Source organism: Tursiops truncatus, chromosome 4 (genome assembly GCF_011762595.2).
Source record: "Tursiops truncatus isolate mTurTru1 chromosome 4, mTurTru1.mat.Y, whole genome shotgun sequence".
NCBI classification, from domain to species: Eukaryota; Metazoa; Chordata; class Mammalia; order Artiodactyla; family Delphinidae; genus Tursiops; species Tursiops truncatus.
In genome coordinates this window covers 135,771,153-135,785,171 of record NC_047037.1, presented here as the reverse complement: position 1 = coordinate 135,785,171, position 14,019 = coordinate 135,771,153, and the positions used below count along the sequence as shown (strand labels likewise).

Below are 14,019 nucleotides of genomic sequence, written 5' to 3'. Positions count from 1 at the left end.
CCTCCCATCTCCCTCCATACAAACGTCCCCCTCCCCCGCCACCCCGCGGCCTTCTCCAGCCGGCGCGGCCTCTCCCCGGCGGCGCAGCCTCTTCCGGCCGGCGGGAGGGCGGGGCCGAGCGCTCTGGCGGGCCGGCCGGTGGTGCGAGCGTCCCGGGCTCGCGCTCCGCCGCCGGCCGGCCGGCCATGCTCATCACGCTGTGCTACCTGTACCTGTGGGCGCGCTGGGGGCACGGGCCCGCCGCGCTAGTGCGCACCACGGTGCAGCAGCTGCGGGCCTCGCGCTGCTCCTTCACCTTCTGCCGCGCGACTGCGCAGCCCCGGGGCGCCCGCGTGTGCCTGAGCCGCGGCGGCCGCGTCTTCTGCGTCGGCGAGAGCCAGGTGGGCGGGCGAGCGCGGGCGCCGGGGGGCGCGGAAGGCGGGGCCGGGCGGGGCGGGGGCGCGGCCTCGGGGTCTGCCCGGTGCCGGAAGCGCCCCCGGGACCCCGCGCTCCGCCATGGGCTGTGCAGCCCGGGGGCACCCTCTGCGCCGCCGGGAGGTCGCGAGCGTGGGGTCTGGGGAGCGGCAGGCTCCGGGGCTACACTGCACGCGATGCCCATGGAAGCCTGGATGAGACCGAAACTGTGACAGGCGATCTGGCCTCCTCTCCACGGGGTGCCGGCGCGAGCGTATGGTCGCCTGGCTCTTGGCGGTGCAAAGTAGGCTTGTGCCTGTGTGCCTGTGCGGAGTCGATTAGGACCTGAGCAGTGCCCACCTAGAGCCTCTTTCCTGACATCCTCTCCCGCCTACCCTGTGGGCTGGAGTTTGGTTGAACCTGATTTCAGAGAAAGACAGCAAATCCTCAGCTTTCTGTCAGGTGTTCCCGAGGTGACAAAAACTGCCCTGTCCCCCGCTCCTGTCAGCTGCGTCATTTACCAGTCGGGCACCTACTGATTATCTCTGAATCTTTTTAGTTTCGGTTTGCACACAATCTTGTCTTTTGGCCCAATACTTAGCCTGGTGGCTGTAAGGCTGTAAGTTCAACCGGCTCTGTCACCCACAGTGTGACCTGGGGCTGTCGTTTGATCACTGCAAAACCTCAGCTCTCTTTCTGTGGATGGGAACAATAGTTCTTTCCACTCAGCTATCAGAAATGGGCTTCACAGTGCAGTTCTGTGCAAATTTCCATTGACTTCACCCACTTTGTCATTAACATTTAAAAGTGTTTTGCTTTTGATGGGTTTCTTGTCCTTTCCTCTTCCTTCTGGAAAGTTCGATCACTCATAGCATTAAAATGAGATTTTCTTTGTGTGTGAAACCATACACCATGTGGGAATTAAAATCTTATCTCAGGTTTGAATATTTTGTTGAGGTTATGCTTAGACATGGGATTATACTTTGATGCTACAGATCAAAAATACCCATCTGGGACTTCCCTGGTGACGCAGTGGTTAAGAATCTGCCTGGCAATGCAGGGGACACAGGTGCGAGCCCCAGTCCGGGAGGACCCCGCATGCTGAGGAGCAACTAAGCCCGCGCGCCACAACTACTGAAGCCTGCGCGCCTAGAGCCCGTGCTCCGCAACAAGAGAAGCCACCGCAATGAGAAGCCCGCGCACTGCGACGAAGTGTAGCCCCCGCTCGGCGCAACTAGAAAAAGTCTGCAAAAGCCCGCGGGCAGCAACAAAGACCCAACGCAGCCAAAAATAAATAAATAAATTTATTTATTTATTTTAAAAAAATGCCCATCCTTGTTGGTATACTATATAACACAGAATATGATAAGTTCTAAGAGAGTGCATATGTAATATCGCCTAGGTGTTCATTCATTACATACAATGGACTCCTGAGGGAAGGAGGGCTTAATTCTTGTAAGGAACCCTGACTGAGAAAGATAAAATGAGGAATAATTGAGGGGTGGATTTTTTTATAGTAGTGGTTTCCAAACTGGATTCATTTACTTAAAAAATAACCTCTAGGGAGTTTCCTGGTGGGGCAGTGGTTAAGAATCTGCCTGCCAATGCAGGGAACACGGGTTCGATCCCTGATCGGGGAAGATCCCACATGCCACGGAGCAACTAAGCCCATGCGCCACAACTACTGAGCCTGTGCTTTAGAGCCCGCAAGCCACAACTACCAAAGTCCCCACGCCTAGAGCCCATGCTCTACAACAGGAGAGGCCACCCTGATGAGAAGCCCACACAGCTCAAGGAAGAGTAGCCCCCAGCTGGCTGCAACCAGAGAAAGCCCGCGTGCGCAATGAAGACCCAACGCAGCCAATCAATCAATCAATCAATCAATTTATTAAAAAAAAACACCTCTAAGAGATTTAGATTAGAGTAGAAATAATGAACATCCAAAAAATAATGAGATGCAAATGTCTTTAATTCTCTTGGGAGACAGTTTTACTTTTGCACATCTCCATGACTTTATTGGGCTTCTGTTAGCTTTGATAACTGTAACTAATGCTCTTCAGCCCTTGCTGACTGCTCCAGCAGGGTGTAGGGACACCTGGGCCAAACCCGCTTTGGGCTTTCGGGGTTTTTGTAACTTGCTGTCCTCCTTAGAGCTTTGCCCAGAAATCACTGTCTCACAGAGATGTCCCTGAGTTTCCAGACTAGATGTGACCAGCCAGCTCTGTATGCTCATAGACTTTAAATTGCACTTCATATTTCCAGTTTTTATTTTTTTATTGTGACTTTTTTTTTCATTTTTTAAATTGAAGTGTAGTTGATTTACAATGTTGTGCTAATTTCTGCTGTATAGCAGAGTGGTTCAGTTTATATATATATATATATATATATTCTTTTCCATTATGTCCGGTTTTTATCCTTTTCTCCCTAGGAACTGGGTCTGTTTAGCTAAGCAGCTTGACCTGTAATAGTTACTCAGTATTTCAACGAATGAAGTAGTGGTTGTTGAGTTTAAGCTCTGATGTTCGAGGCCTACAATTGGAAAGTTTGACTATTTGTGATTAGCTACTGTTACTTAAGATTGCAGATATTGTGGGGCTGGTGATTTGGTTCAGTACATACCTATTGTCGGTCTACCTGGGCTGGAGTAACTTTACAGAACTGAATCTTATGCCCTTGCTGTCTCCATACCTTATATACTTAAAATCATATGCATAAGTACTGAAAGTGTATGTTTATATAATTGAAGGTCCCCCAAGAACTGGTAAGTATCACCAAAGAGAGTTTATACAAACCAGAAATTTTAAGCTTTTTGTTTACTATACACATTTTCTATGAGTAAAGTGGACAGTCTGTCTTTTGTTTTTAACTATTATATTGATAATTATGTTTACCCATAGGAGGAGTTTTTTTCTCCCTCATTTTCACTCATTAATTGGTTCAACAGATATTTATTAAGCTGCTGCTTTGTGCCGGGTTGCTAGGCCTGGTGAAAATACTTTCCGTTCTTCCCAGCAAGGGCAGATTTGAACTGATAAGCAACTATGGAGCTTGACCCAAATGCCTTTTTTTTTGCGGGGGCGGGGTGATGATAAAGCCCCCCGCCCCGGACGGGCAGCCTTAGATTTCAGCTTTTTCTGCTAAGGATGTGCCTTGTTTTTAGTGTAGATTAATGTACAGTCCTTTTAGAGAAATTTCAGGAGAAGAGCAGAGACTAATGGACACATCCAATCTGCTAACCAATCTTTTTTTTTTAATTAAAAAAAATTAATTTATTTTTGGTTGCGTTGGGTCTTTGTTGCTACGCGAGGGCTTCCTCTAGTTGTGGTGAGCGGGAGCTACTCAGTTGCTGTGCGTGGGCTTCTCATTGTGGTGGCTTCTCTTGTTGCGGAGCACGGGTTCTAGGTGCGCAGGCTTCAGTAGTTGTGGCTCGTGGGCTCTAGAGCTCAGGCTCAGTAGTTGTGGCGCACGGGCGTAGTCGCCCCGCGGCATGTGGGATCTTCAGGACCAGGGCTCGAACCCGTGTCCCCTGCATTGACAGGCAGATTCTTAACCACTGCGCCACCAGGGAAGTCCCTGCTAACCAATCTTGATGCTGTAATGGCTGGAGGAAAAGGAGGAATAGCCCTTCGGGCATCTGTCAGTAACAGGCTTCTGCTGACCATCATGCACTTCTGAGCCACCTCATCTTTTCCTTTCTTTTTGGCCATGCTGAGCAGCATGTGGGATCTTAGTTCCCCGACCAGGGATCAATCCCGTGCCCTCTGCAGTGGAAGCACGGAGTCTTAACCACTGGACCGCCAGGGAAGTCCCTGAGCTACCTCATCTTTAAATGTGCTTCCAAGTTGTAATTTGGAAGGTTCCTACATGCTCTCAGCAGTAAGGAATGGTGGGAATAAGTTTCAGAATTAATTGCTTGATAAGAAATGTCTAGAGATGTTAAAACTGTCATGAGACATCGAGGGATGTTGCAGCTGTTTAAACAGTCACAGTTAAACAAAAAAATGCAGGGTTAATATGGTCTATAGGAAAGCATCCAATGACCTTATTTATTTAGATGCCACCTGGAATTGCAGAGGCGGGGCTGTCCTGGATGTTGATATAAATAGCAGTTGTGGTTTGAAGTCATATTGAATCCTTCCTTTTTGTGTTTCTTTCCCTCTATCCAGTCCATTGATGACTTGAACAAATGGGCCCTGTTTCTGGTTTCTCCTTTTATACTTGAAGCAGAACACATAGCATTTGTGACAGAGAGCATTTGGGTGCAAGGTGACACTTTACAGAGACCATCGTCGTCTTCGGAAACTGTGAGTACCGTGTTTTTCATTTGTGTACCATAATCAAAACTAATTTGGTATTTTTATGAGTGCTCTTTCCTGGCCTTTGTGATTGATTCCCTTTCTTTTCTGATATTTTGGGTTAAATAAAAATATATTAGTAGGGAATTCCCAGTGGTTAGGATTCGGCACTCTCACTCTCTCACTGCTGGGCCCAAGTTTACTCCCTGGTCAGGGAACTAAGATCCCGAAGGCTGTGTAGCATGGCTGGGGGGTTGGGGGGAAATTTTATATATATATATATATATATATATATATACACACACATATATATATACACATATATATATATACACACATATATATATGTAAAATTACTTTCACCTGTTTCTTTTTAACTTTTTTTTTTTTTTTTTTTTTTTTTTTTGCGGTACACGGGCCTCTCACCGCTGTGGCCTCTCCCACCGTGGAGCACAGGCCCCGGACGCACAGGCCCAAACGCTCCGCGGCATGCGGGACCCTCCCGGACCGGGGCACGAACGCGCGTCCCCTGCGTCGGCAGGCGGACTCTCAACCACCGCACCACCAGGGAAGCCCTCTTTTTATCTTTTTAATGTGGCTGCTAGATTTAAACCTACCTGTGTTTTGGGACTTCCCTGGCAGTCCAGTGGTTAAGACCCTGTGCTTCCACTCTACACTGCAGGGGGCACGGGTGTGATCCCTGGTTGGTGAACTAAGATCCTGCATGCAATGCGGTGCAGCCAAAAAAGAAAAAGAAAAAAGCTGCCTGTGTTTTAAGTTGTTTTGTGGCTTGAGGTATGTTATTGCGCAGCGCTAATCAAGTCTCTCCCCAGGTCACAGGGTCCCGCCCCACAACTTATTGCTTCCAAAATCAGATGATTTATATTGCCGCATACTTCCTGGAAATTTCACCCCAAGTATTCTGAAAGCACTTCAAACTCAGTAATGTGTCCCACACTGGTTGTTTATATTCCTCTGCTGGAAAAAAAGAAAATCTCAGGTGAACACCCTAAACTGTGCTTCCTTTCACCCCCTCCTGCGTCCTTCCTACCATTCGGTTAGGAGTTCTACTAATTCCACTCCCCAGGTGTCTCCGCTTTACTCCTTCACTTCCATCCCTCCTCATTCCATTCTCTTCTTCATTATCTTTTTGTTGAAACTGTGAAGATGTCATCCCATCTTGGGTGCCTTCAGTGCGGTTTCCTCTGGATGGCCGGTTATCTTTCTAGACACATATCCAGTGGGCTTGTACTCTGGCGTAAGCTCTCCATGGATGCCTTCTGACCAAAGCCAGCACCTCTCAGGTTCATGGAAATCTGACCCTAACCCCCCCTTGTGTGCTGCTTCTGCTTGGGTGTCTGTGACGAGTCCTTTCTGCCTTCACTCACCCACCGTATGTTCCCTGCCTGCCGCGTGGATGATCCAGGAGGGGTTTTGCTGATGACAGAAAGCCATAGTCACTGGACCTCCATCTCACAAACACTGTCTTCAAGAAATTATATTGGGGACTTCCCTGGTAGTCCATTGGTAAAGAATCCGCCTTACAGTGCAGGGGACGAGGGTTCGACCCCTGGTCAGGGAACTGAGATCCCACATGCCGCGGGGCAACTGAGCCCGCGCGCCGCAACTACTGAGCTCGCGTGCCACAACTACGGAGCTCGCCTGCCTCAGCTGGAGCCCAGGCATCACAGCTACAGAGTCCTCGCGCCCTGGAGCCTGTGCGACACAACTAGAAATAGAAAAACCTCTCGCCACAACTAGAGAAGCCTGTGTGCCTCAGCGAAGATCCTGAGTACCACAACTAAGACCCGACGCAGCCAAAAATAAATTAAATAAATATTTAAAAAAAAAAGACATTGGATTTGGATGAACAAAAAGGAAGAGAGGAATAAGACTGGAAATAATTGACTACAACTCAAGGTGGATAGAAATGAGAGTTAGGAGATAGGTGAAGTAAAGGAGAGCAGGAAACTCTCCTTTGTTTGGGGCTCGGGAGGAGGCATAGGATTTGGCAGGTAGCCTGAGAGTAGCCTAGTATGCTATGACATGTTTTCTCCTGCAGGGTCCTACTGTTTTATGAAGCCTTATATATACTTATGATAATAATGATAAAATTTATTGAGCCCCTGCTTGGCATGTATATGTATTACCTGTAATGCTTACAATTCTACAAGATATTATTGTAATTTGTTTTTTTTTTTTTTTTTGGCTGTGGTGTGTGGCATGTGGGATCTTAGTTCCCCAGCCAGAGATCGAACCCGTGCCCCCCTTCAGTGGAATCGTGGAGTCTTAACCACTGGACTGCCAGGAAAGTCCATTATTGTCATTTTTAAATATAAGAAAACTGAAGTTATCAGATTAAAGGTTGAAGTTTTCTTTTTTTAAAAAAATTTATTTATTTATTTTTGTCTGCGTTGGGTCTTTGTTGCTGTGTGTGGGCTTTCTCTAGTTGTGGCGAGTGGGGGCTACTCTTCGTTGCAGTGCGCGGGTTTCTCATTGCGGTGGCTTCTGTTGCGGAGCACGGGCCCTAGGCGTACGGGCTTCAGTAGTTGTGGTGCAGGGGCTTAGTTGCTCTGCGGCATGTGGGATCTTTCTGGACCAGGGCTCGAACCCGTGTCCCCTGCATTGGCAGGCGGATTCTCAACCACTGTGCCACCAGGGAAGCCCTTGAAATTTTTTTATATATTCTAATGCTATATATATTTAGTAAGATTTCAATTTAAAATGAGGGCCAGAACTTCTAAAATATTGCAATTACATAAAATATGAAATATGCATGGATTCCTTTTTAACACAAAAATATGACTGCTGTGCTCTTAATTTCCTAAATTGTTGTTACTTAGTGTATATCTTTATACACATAGGATTTAAAATATTTTATTTATTTATTTATTGTTTTGGCCATGCTTTGTGGCTTGTGGGATCTTAGTTCCCCGACCGGGGATCGAATCCTTCAGTGGAAGCACGGAGTCTTAACCACTGGACTGCCAGGGAAGTCCACACACAGCATCTTAAGCAGCACAGTTACTGTATTATGTAACGTACAGTCTAAGCTGTTGTAACAAATGATACCCAGCCCACAGTGGTTCAAAGAAGAAGTTTACTCATCTCTGAAGGCGTAGTCTTGCTCTGGAAGGCCATCCAGGGACCCAGCTCCCTTCTATCTTGTTGCTCTGTTGTCTCCCCTCTGCCACCCTTCTTCTCTCTCTTGGTGGAGGCTGGTTCCTGCTACCCCCCCGCCACCCCCACTGCCAACCTCATCCACATCCCAGCCCTCAGAATGGGGGACGAAGAAGGACGGTAGGGACCAACCAGGTTCCTCTTTAAAACTGTGATCTAGAACTTTCACTTGTCACTTCTGCTCCCATCACTTAGCTGCAGGGGAGGCTGAGAAATGCAGTCCATAGCTGGACAGCCATGGATTCGGTAGAAACCTGGAGTTCTGTTATTACAAGGGAGAAAAAAAGGCTAGATATTGGCAGATAATTAGCATTTCTGTCACAGTTATTTAATTTACCTTCTAAGGGTAATTTAATTAAGATCTTGGTTGATGGCGGTTACTTAATTCTTAACTTTCTGGGGGTAAAATGATGCCTACCCACCAAGGGTACTATCCAGTTAACTCATCTTTTTTGTGATCAGAGGGTTTGGTGGGTCTTGCAGCCAGGAGCTGGAGATGTCTAGAGCCATATGTTGGACCACTCTGGCTATTACACAGAGTTCCATTTTGTAAACTGGGCTTCAGATCTTTTTTTTAAAAATAAATTTATTTTTATTTATTTATTTCTGGCTGCACTGGGTCTTCATTGCTGCGCGAGGGCTTTCTCTAGTTGCGGTGAGCGGGGGCTACTCTTCATTGCAGTGCGCGGGCTTCTCGTTGCGGTGGCTTCTCCTGTTGCGGAGCATGGTCTCTAGGTCCGCGGGCTTCAGTAGCTGTGGCACGTGGGCTCAGTAGTTGTGACTCGTGAGCTCTAGAGCACAGGCTCAGTAGTTGTGGCACACGGGCTTAGTTGCTCCGCGGCATGTGGGATCTTCCCGGACCAGGGCACGAACCCGTGTCCCCTGCATTGGCAGGCAGATTCTTAGCCACTGCGCCCCAGGGAAGTCCCTGGGCTTCAGATCTTAAAAAGGAGTTGATTTCACAGGTCTCTGTCTTCTTGGTCTGCTGTTACCATTCAGGTTGATTGTTTGATGGGATTTTGCAGCTTGGGGGCTCTTATGACTCTATGTATTTTTCACCTAACTCTAAAGTCATTTGAATTTGACAGGATCCTAAGATATTTAACAGCAAATACATTATGGAGGAAAGACTTTTGAACTTCTTGAGACCTTACATTCTTTCCCATTTTTAGGATTGTACAATACCATGCTTACAGATGCAATACCGTTCTTACAGATGTCAGAAAAGGACATCTTTTGAAACTTTGGATATCTCAGATGGCTTGCATCTGTGGTTTTTTTACACACCCCCAACAGCAAATGAATGAATCTCAGGAATTAAGTTTAAAAAATGTAGCATTCACATATTCCTATTTTCACTTAGTCATTCTTTCACTAACAGATATTTATTGCACAGTAGACTGTGTTCTAATTATTTTGTTAGGTGCCACAGTAGATACCAATGGGTTGTGGCAGATTCAGCTCAATTTTCAGTATCTTCTGTGCTTACATTAGCAGTCCTGTTCTGTAAGAATCTCTGACCCAAAGAACTTACACAGTTCTCTTATTGCAGAAAGTTCACTCATGTTCCTATTGTTCTATCAAGGCCTTCATTCATTCCTCCATCCAAGGTTTACTGAGTGCCTATTATGTGCCAGATTGTGTACTAGGGCTGGCGGTATGTCGTATGGAGATGAAAGATGCCTTTAGAGACAACAGTCACGGTCATCTTAAGGAGCTCACAGTGTCAGGGAGAAGACAGCTAGGGAAAGGAACAATTAAAGTTCATTGTGGGGCTTCCCTGGTGGCGCAGTGGTTGAGAGTCCGCCTGCTGATGCAGGGGACACGGGTTCGTGCCCCGGTCGCGGAAGATCCCACATGCCGCGGAGCGGCTGGGCCCGTGAGCCATGGCCGCTGAGCCTGCGCGTCCGGAGCCTGTGCTCCGCGATGGGAGAGGCCACAACAGTGAGAGGCCCGCGTGCCGCAAAAAAAAAAAAAAAAAAAAGTTCATTGTGAAAAGTGCTCTGGGAAAGCAAGTATGGGGGTGATGGTGAATCTATCCAGATGTGGTGGCGTCAGGAAGGATGTTCCAGGGGAGGGAAGTAATATCTGAGTTTTTTTAATTTTTTTTTTTTGCGGTACTGCACCCCTGAGCCAGGCAGTGTTCACACATCCTGTCTCTCTCTGCTGCATCTGCCTTCCCCGCCGAGGGCGTGGCTACAAGGACCAGAGCTGAGGTTAAACAGGGGACTTGGCAGATGGAGGATGCCTGTGGCCGGCGCACACTTGTTCTGTTAGAGAGATTTGGGACATGTACGCCTGGGAGAGCTGTGGCTTACTAGTGACCTGCTGAGAAGCTGTGCATTTTACCTGTATTTCTAGGCAGAATATGCATGGGACCCTAATGGGTGGCTGATTTAGGGATGACATAACTGTCAATCTGGAGGTGGCATGATTTGTGTCTTACTAATATTTAAGATTTACTTGGTCCATCCATGACTTTCTGCTTAGGAGGAATACTGTCTTTTGTTCTGTCCCTTTTATCTATGTTCAACACACATACGTTCCTTTTGTCTCCCCTATCTTTAGCACGTCTTAAAAGTTACTGACTTAATATATCTACGACCTTCATGCTGTTTGTTGTTCTTGTTTTTTGTGTAGCAAAACTGAATGTTCTTTAATAGTATGGCAAATACACAGGATACACAGATTGTAAAAGTTTTCTTTGCACTAATTAGGAATTTGGACTTTATCCTATGGACAGTAGGCTAAAACTTTTTTCTTTTCTTTTTTAAAAAAACTATTATTCTTTTTTGGTTTTCTTTTCCCTTTAAAAAAATTTTTTTTTAGCAGAATTAGCAGATTTGTACGTTAGAAAGATCACAATTCAGGCAGACTGGAGACTGGATTGGAGGGAGGCAAACCTGGAACAGGCTGTACTCCATGTGGGAACGGAGACCAGCCTCACAGAGTATTGGTAATAGGAAGGGGAGACGGGGCCAAATGTAGGAACTTTTTATGAGATGATGAGGGATTTGGGGGTGGATGGTGGGTCATTCCTAGAGACAGGGAATATGGCAGGAGGGGCTGGTGGAGGGACCCCTGTAAAGAATGCAGTTTTGCACCTTGTTTTAGTCAGCTTTGCTGAAATAACAGGTGACCTCAGAATTTCAGTGGCTTCTAACAACAAATCTTTGTTTTTACTCATGTCACACGTAGGCTGAGCGGGTTTGCTGCTGCTGTTTCAAGCTGCGACTTCTCTAGGCTCTGCTCCACACATCTTTCCCTTGCAGGGACCAGACCAAAAGAGCATGTCTGTCTCACACAGAGTGGAGGAGTGAGACAGCTGGCTGAAACTCAGTGTAGTAGATTTAAGATGGCTGCAAATTCCTTTCTCTTATTGAGAGGTGGAGTCTTATACCCCTCTCTTGAATCTAGGCTGACCTTGGTGATTTGTTTATCTAATACGTTGTGGTAGAAGAGACATTCTGGGGCCTCCAAGGCTAGATCATAAGAAACCTTGCAGCTTCCACCTGGGTTCTTGGAACCTAGCTCCCATGCTGTAAGGAAGCTCAGGCTGCCCTGTGGCAAGGTTCCCATGAAGAAGAACTGAGGCCCTCAGTGGACCGTCCTAGTTGAGTTCCCAGCTGGCAGGCGGCTCCAGCTTGCCAGCTGTGTGAGGAAGCCACCTTGGAGGTGGATCGTCCAGGCCCAGTTGAACCATCCTCGCTGATGCCATGTGGAGCAGAGTTGAGCCGTCCTCGTTAAGCTCTGCCCAAATTGAGATTTGTGAGCAAAATAAATGATGAGTGTAAGCCACTAAATGTTGGGGTGGTTTGTTACCGGCAGTGGATAACCAGAACACTTGGTATGTCTGTTAAAACTTCTCCTCTTCCTCGGGTTACCAGCATCAGTGGGGCAGGGATATAAAGTGAACAATTGGGGATGCTAGTGCAGTACACTGTAGACATTGGGTCTCAGGTGCTTATGGAGCATCTAAAGAACACACATGATAGGGACTTCCCTGGCAGTCCAGTGGTTAAGACTCTGTGCTTTCATTGCAGGGGGCATGGGTTCGATCCCTGGTCTGGGAACTAAGACCCTGTGAGCTGCATGGCCAAAAAGAAAAAGGTTAAAAAAAAAAGGAAGAAGAACACACATAATAGAAAAAGGTTATGACAATAAGGGTATTTCTATTATTTTCTGATTAGCTCTCATTTATTCAGAAAATTAGAACACGTAGACCACCCTTTTTCTTGAGTTTCTGGTCAGTTACGGTTTTGCAGAACCACTTTAAGTCTCACCTGGGTCACTTTATTATTTCAGCTCTTGCTTGCTGTGGACTTGTCATATCTCTTACACTGTCACTTGATTTTCCAACACCCTTCTCTTAAGAGCACCATAGTATCTTTTTAAATAATAGAGTGAAAATGAATTTTGTAGTACTCCTGTATCCTTTCTGTTTTCAAACCCAAAAGGCATTGAGAATAACTGAAAGTAAGAAATAACCTCTTCCCCTTACTCCCCTGGTTTCAGATTCTTCACATCTCTGAGTGTCTAGCCCTCCTTCATTCAATTCATTACTAGATGTTTAAAAACCTAGCATGTAATTACACTGATTTGTAAGAGGAGAAACAAAGAGCCAGAAAATGAGCAGTGTCGATGCTGTGACATTGATCTTATTCAGGGTAACTGATTGTACCTTGTATTTATCTGGGTTCTCTTGAGAAACAGAATAGGGTGTGTGTGTGTGTGTGTGCGTGCGTGCGTGCGCACGTACATGCATCATACATACATACATAATATACATATATGTGTACATATATAGGGAGAGAGAGGGAGGAAGTGGCGGGGGAGAGAAACAGAAAGAGATTATTTTAAGGAATTGGCTCACGTGCTTGTGGTGTCAAATCTGCAGGGCAGGCCGGAGGCTGGAAACTCAGGGGAGATAGATGTTGCAGTTTGAGTCTGAAGGCAGTTGAGAGGCAGAATTCCCTCTTCCCCTGGGAACCTCAGTCTTTTCCTTGTAAGGCCTTCAACTGATTAGATGCGGCCCATCCACATTACAGAGGATAATCTACTCAAAGCTGACTCATTTGAGATGTGAACCACATCTAAAAAATATCTTCACAGTCACCTCTGGACTGATGTTTGGCCAAATGTCCAGGTACCGTGGCCTAGCTGAGTTGGCACATAGATTAACCATCACCTAACTGGTTGTTGGGATTCCCATTGCCCGATTAGCTGCAGAACTTCAGCTCCGCACCTGCTGCAGGCAGCCTTGGGAAGGGCAATTTGTTGTAGAGAGTTTAACCCCATTCCGTTGGTCCCTGGATCCCCTTCCTGGTGCACATGTGTGTTGAGTCGAGTGGAGGGGACACATCAGTGTAGTCACTGCAGCCTCAAGTCCCAAGCTCGGGTCATGGAAGGGCTTTCTGCAGGCTGCACAGGAGAGGAGGACATCCCCTTGTTTAGGGATGACCAGGGCTTCTTTGCCTTTGATCTTGGGGAGGAAGCCTTTTGCTTGACTTCCCCTTTCTTCCTCTGTCCCTTTGTCTCCAGTTGGAAGTGCATATGGGAAGTGGCTTGTTTGCTTTTAGCCACCGGGCAGATGGCAGACACCCTGGATGAGTCCCGGTGACACTGCGGCTTTGCTTTGATCGGGGCCGCAGTGCTGCTTGGAGGAGTTTGCATGGTCTGTGGTTCACGGACCACGTTCCTAGAAAAAGGAAATGCACTGAGGTGAGGAAACAGCCGGCCTAGTTGAGAAACTTGATCAGGGACGTGTGTATATATTGTTCTCTGGCTGCTTCCTGTCCTTCCCCCCTTGCTTTATCTCCTGCGTCTCTCCTGGGTGTGAGGATTTCATTGTTGGCTCCTTTTACAGGAAGTGCTTACTCTGAGGCACAGCTCCACGCCAGTGCCCGCTGCAGCAGGGTGCTACATCAACGTCTGAACAACTGAATTCTGGGCTGTATCTCCGCTGGCTGAGTATTTGTCCTTATTCTCTGCCCGCGATAGCGCTGAGAACAAAGATGCTTTTAGCCTCGTGCAGGAGGTTGCATCGCTCCTTTTCATGTTTCCCATTCACCCTCATCTGAAAAGTCAGCTCTTGCCAAGGCGATACTTTATCTTCTCATCCTCCTGAGCTGACATCCTTCCTGCATTCTCA

The 14,019-nt window shown here is 47.0% G+C and overlaps 1 protein-coding gene across 4 annotated transcripts in view; it reads left to right on the top strand.

Annotated features, from left to right (window-relative positions):
* The first annotated feature begins 79 nt into the window (after positions 1–79).
* Positions 80–14,019, top strand: part of HLCS (holocarboxylase synthetase) — a 195,055-nt gene continuing 181,115 nt past the window's right edge. For 2 of the 4 annotated variants that reach the window (XM_033856053.2, XM_073804490.1), the window contains exons 1-2: positions 87–380; positions 4,560–4,697. In XM_033856053.2, the coding sequence (XP_033711944.1) occupies positions 186–380; positions 4,560–4,697 (333 nt within the window). In that variant the 5' untranslated portion in view covers positions 87–185. Of the gene's footprint in view, positions 381–4,559; positions 4,698–14,019 lie in introns of all 4 variants that reach the window. The other 2 variants (XM_033856054.2, XM_033856052.2) reach the window with 2 other exon arrangements.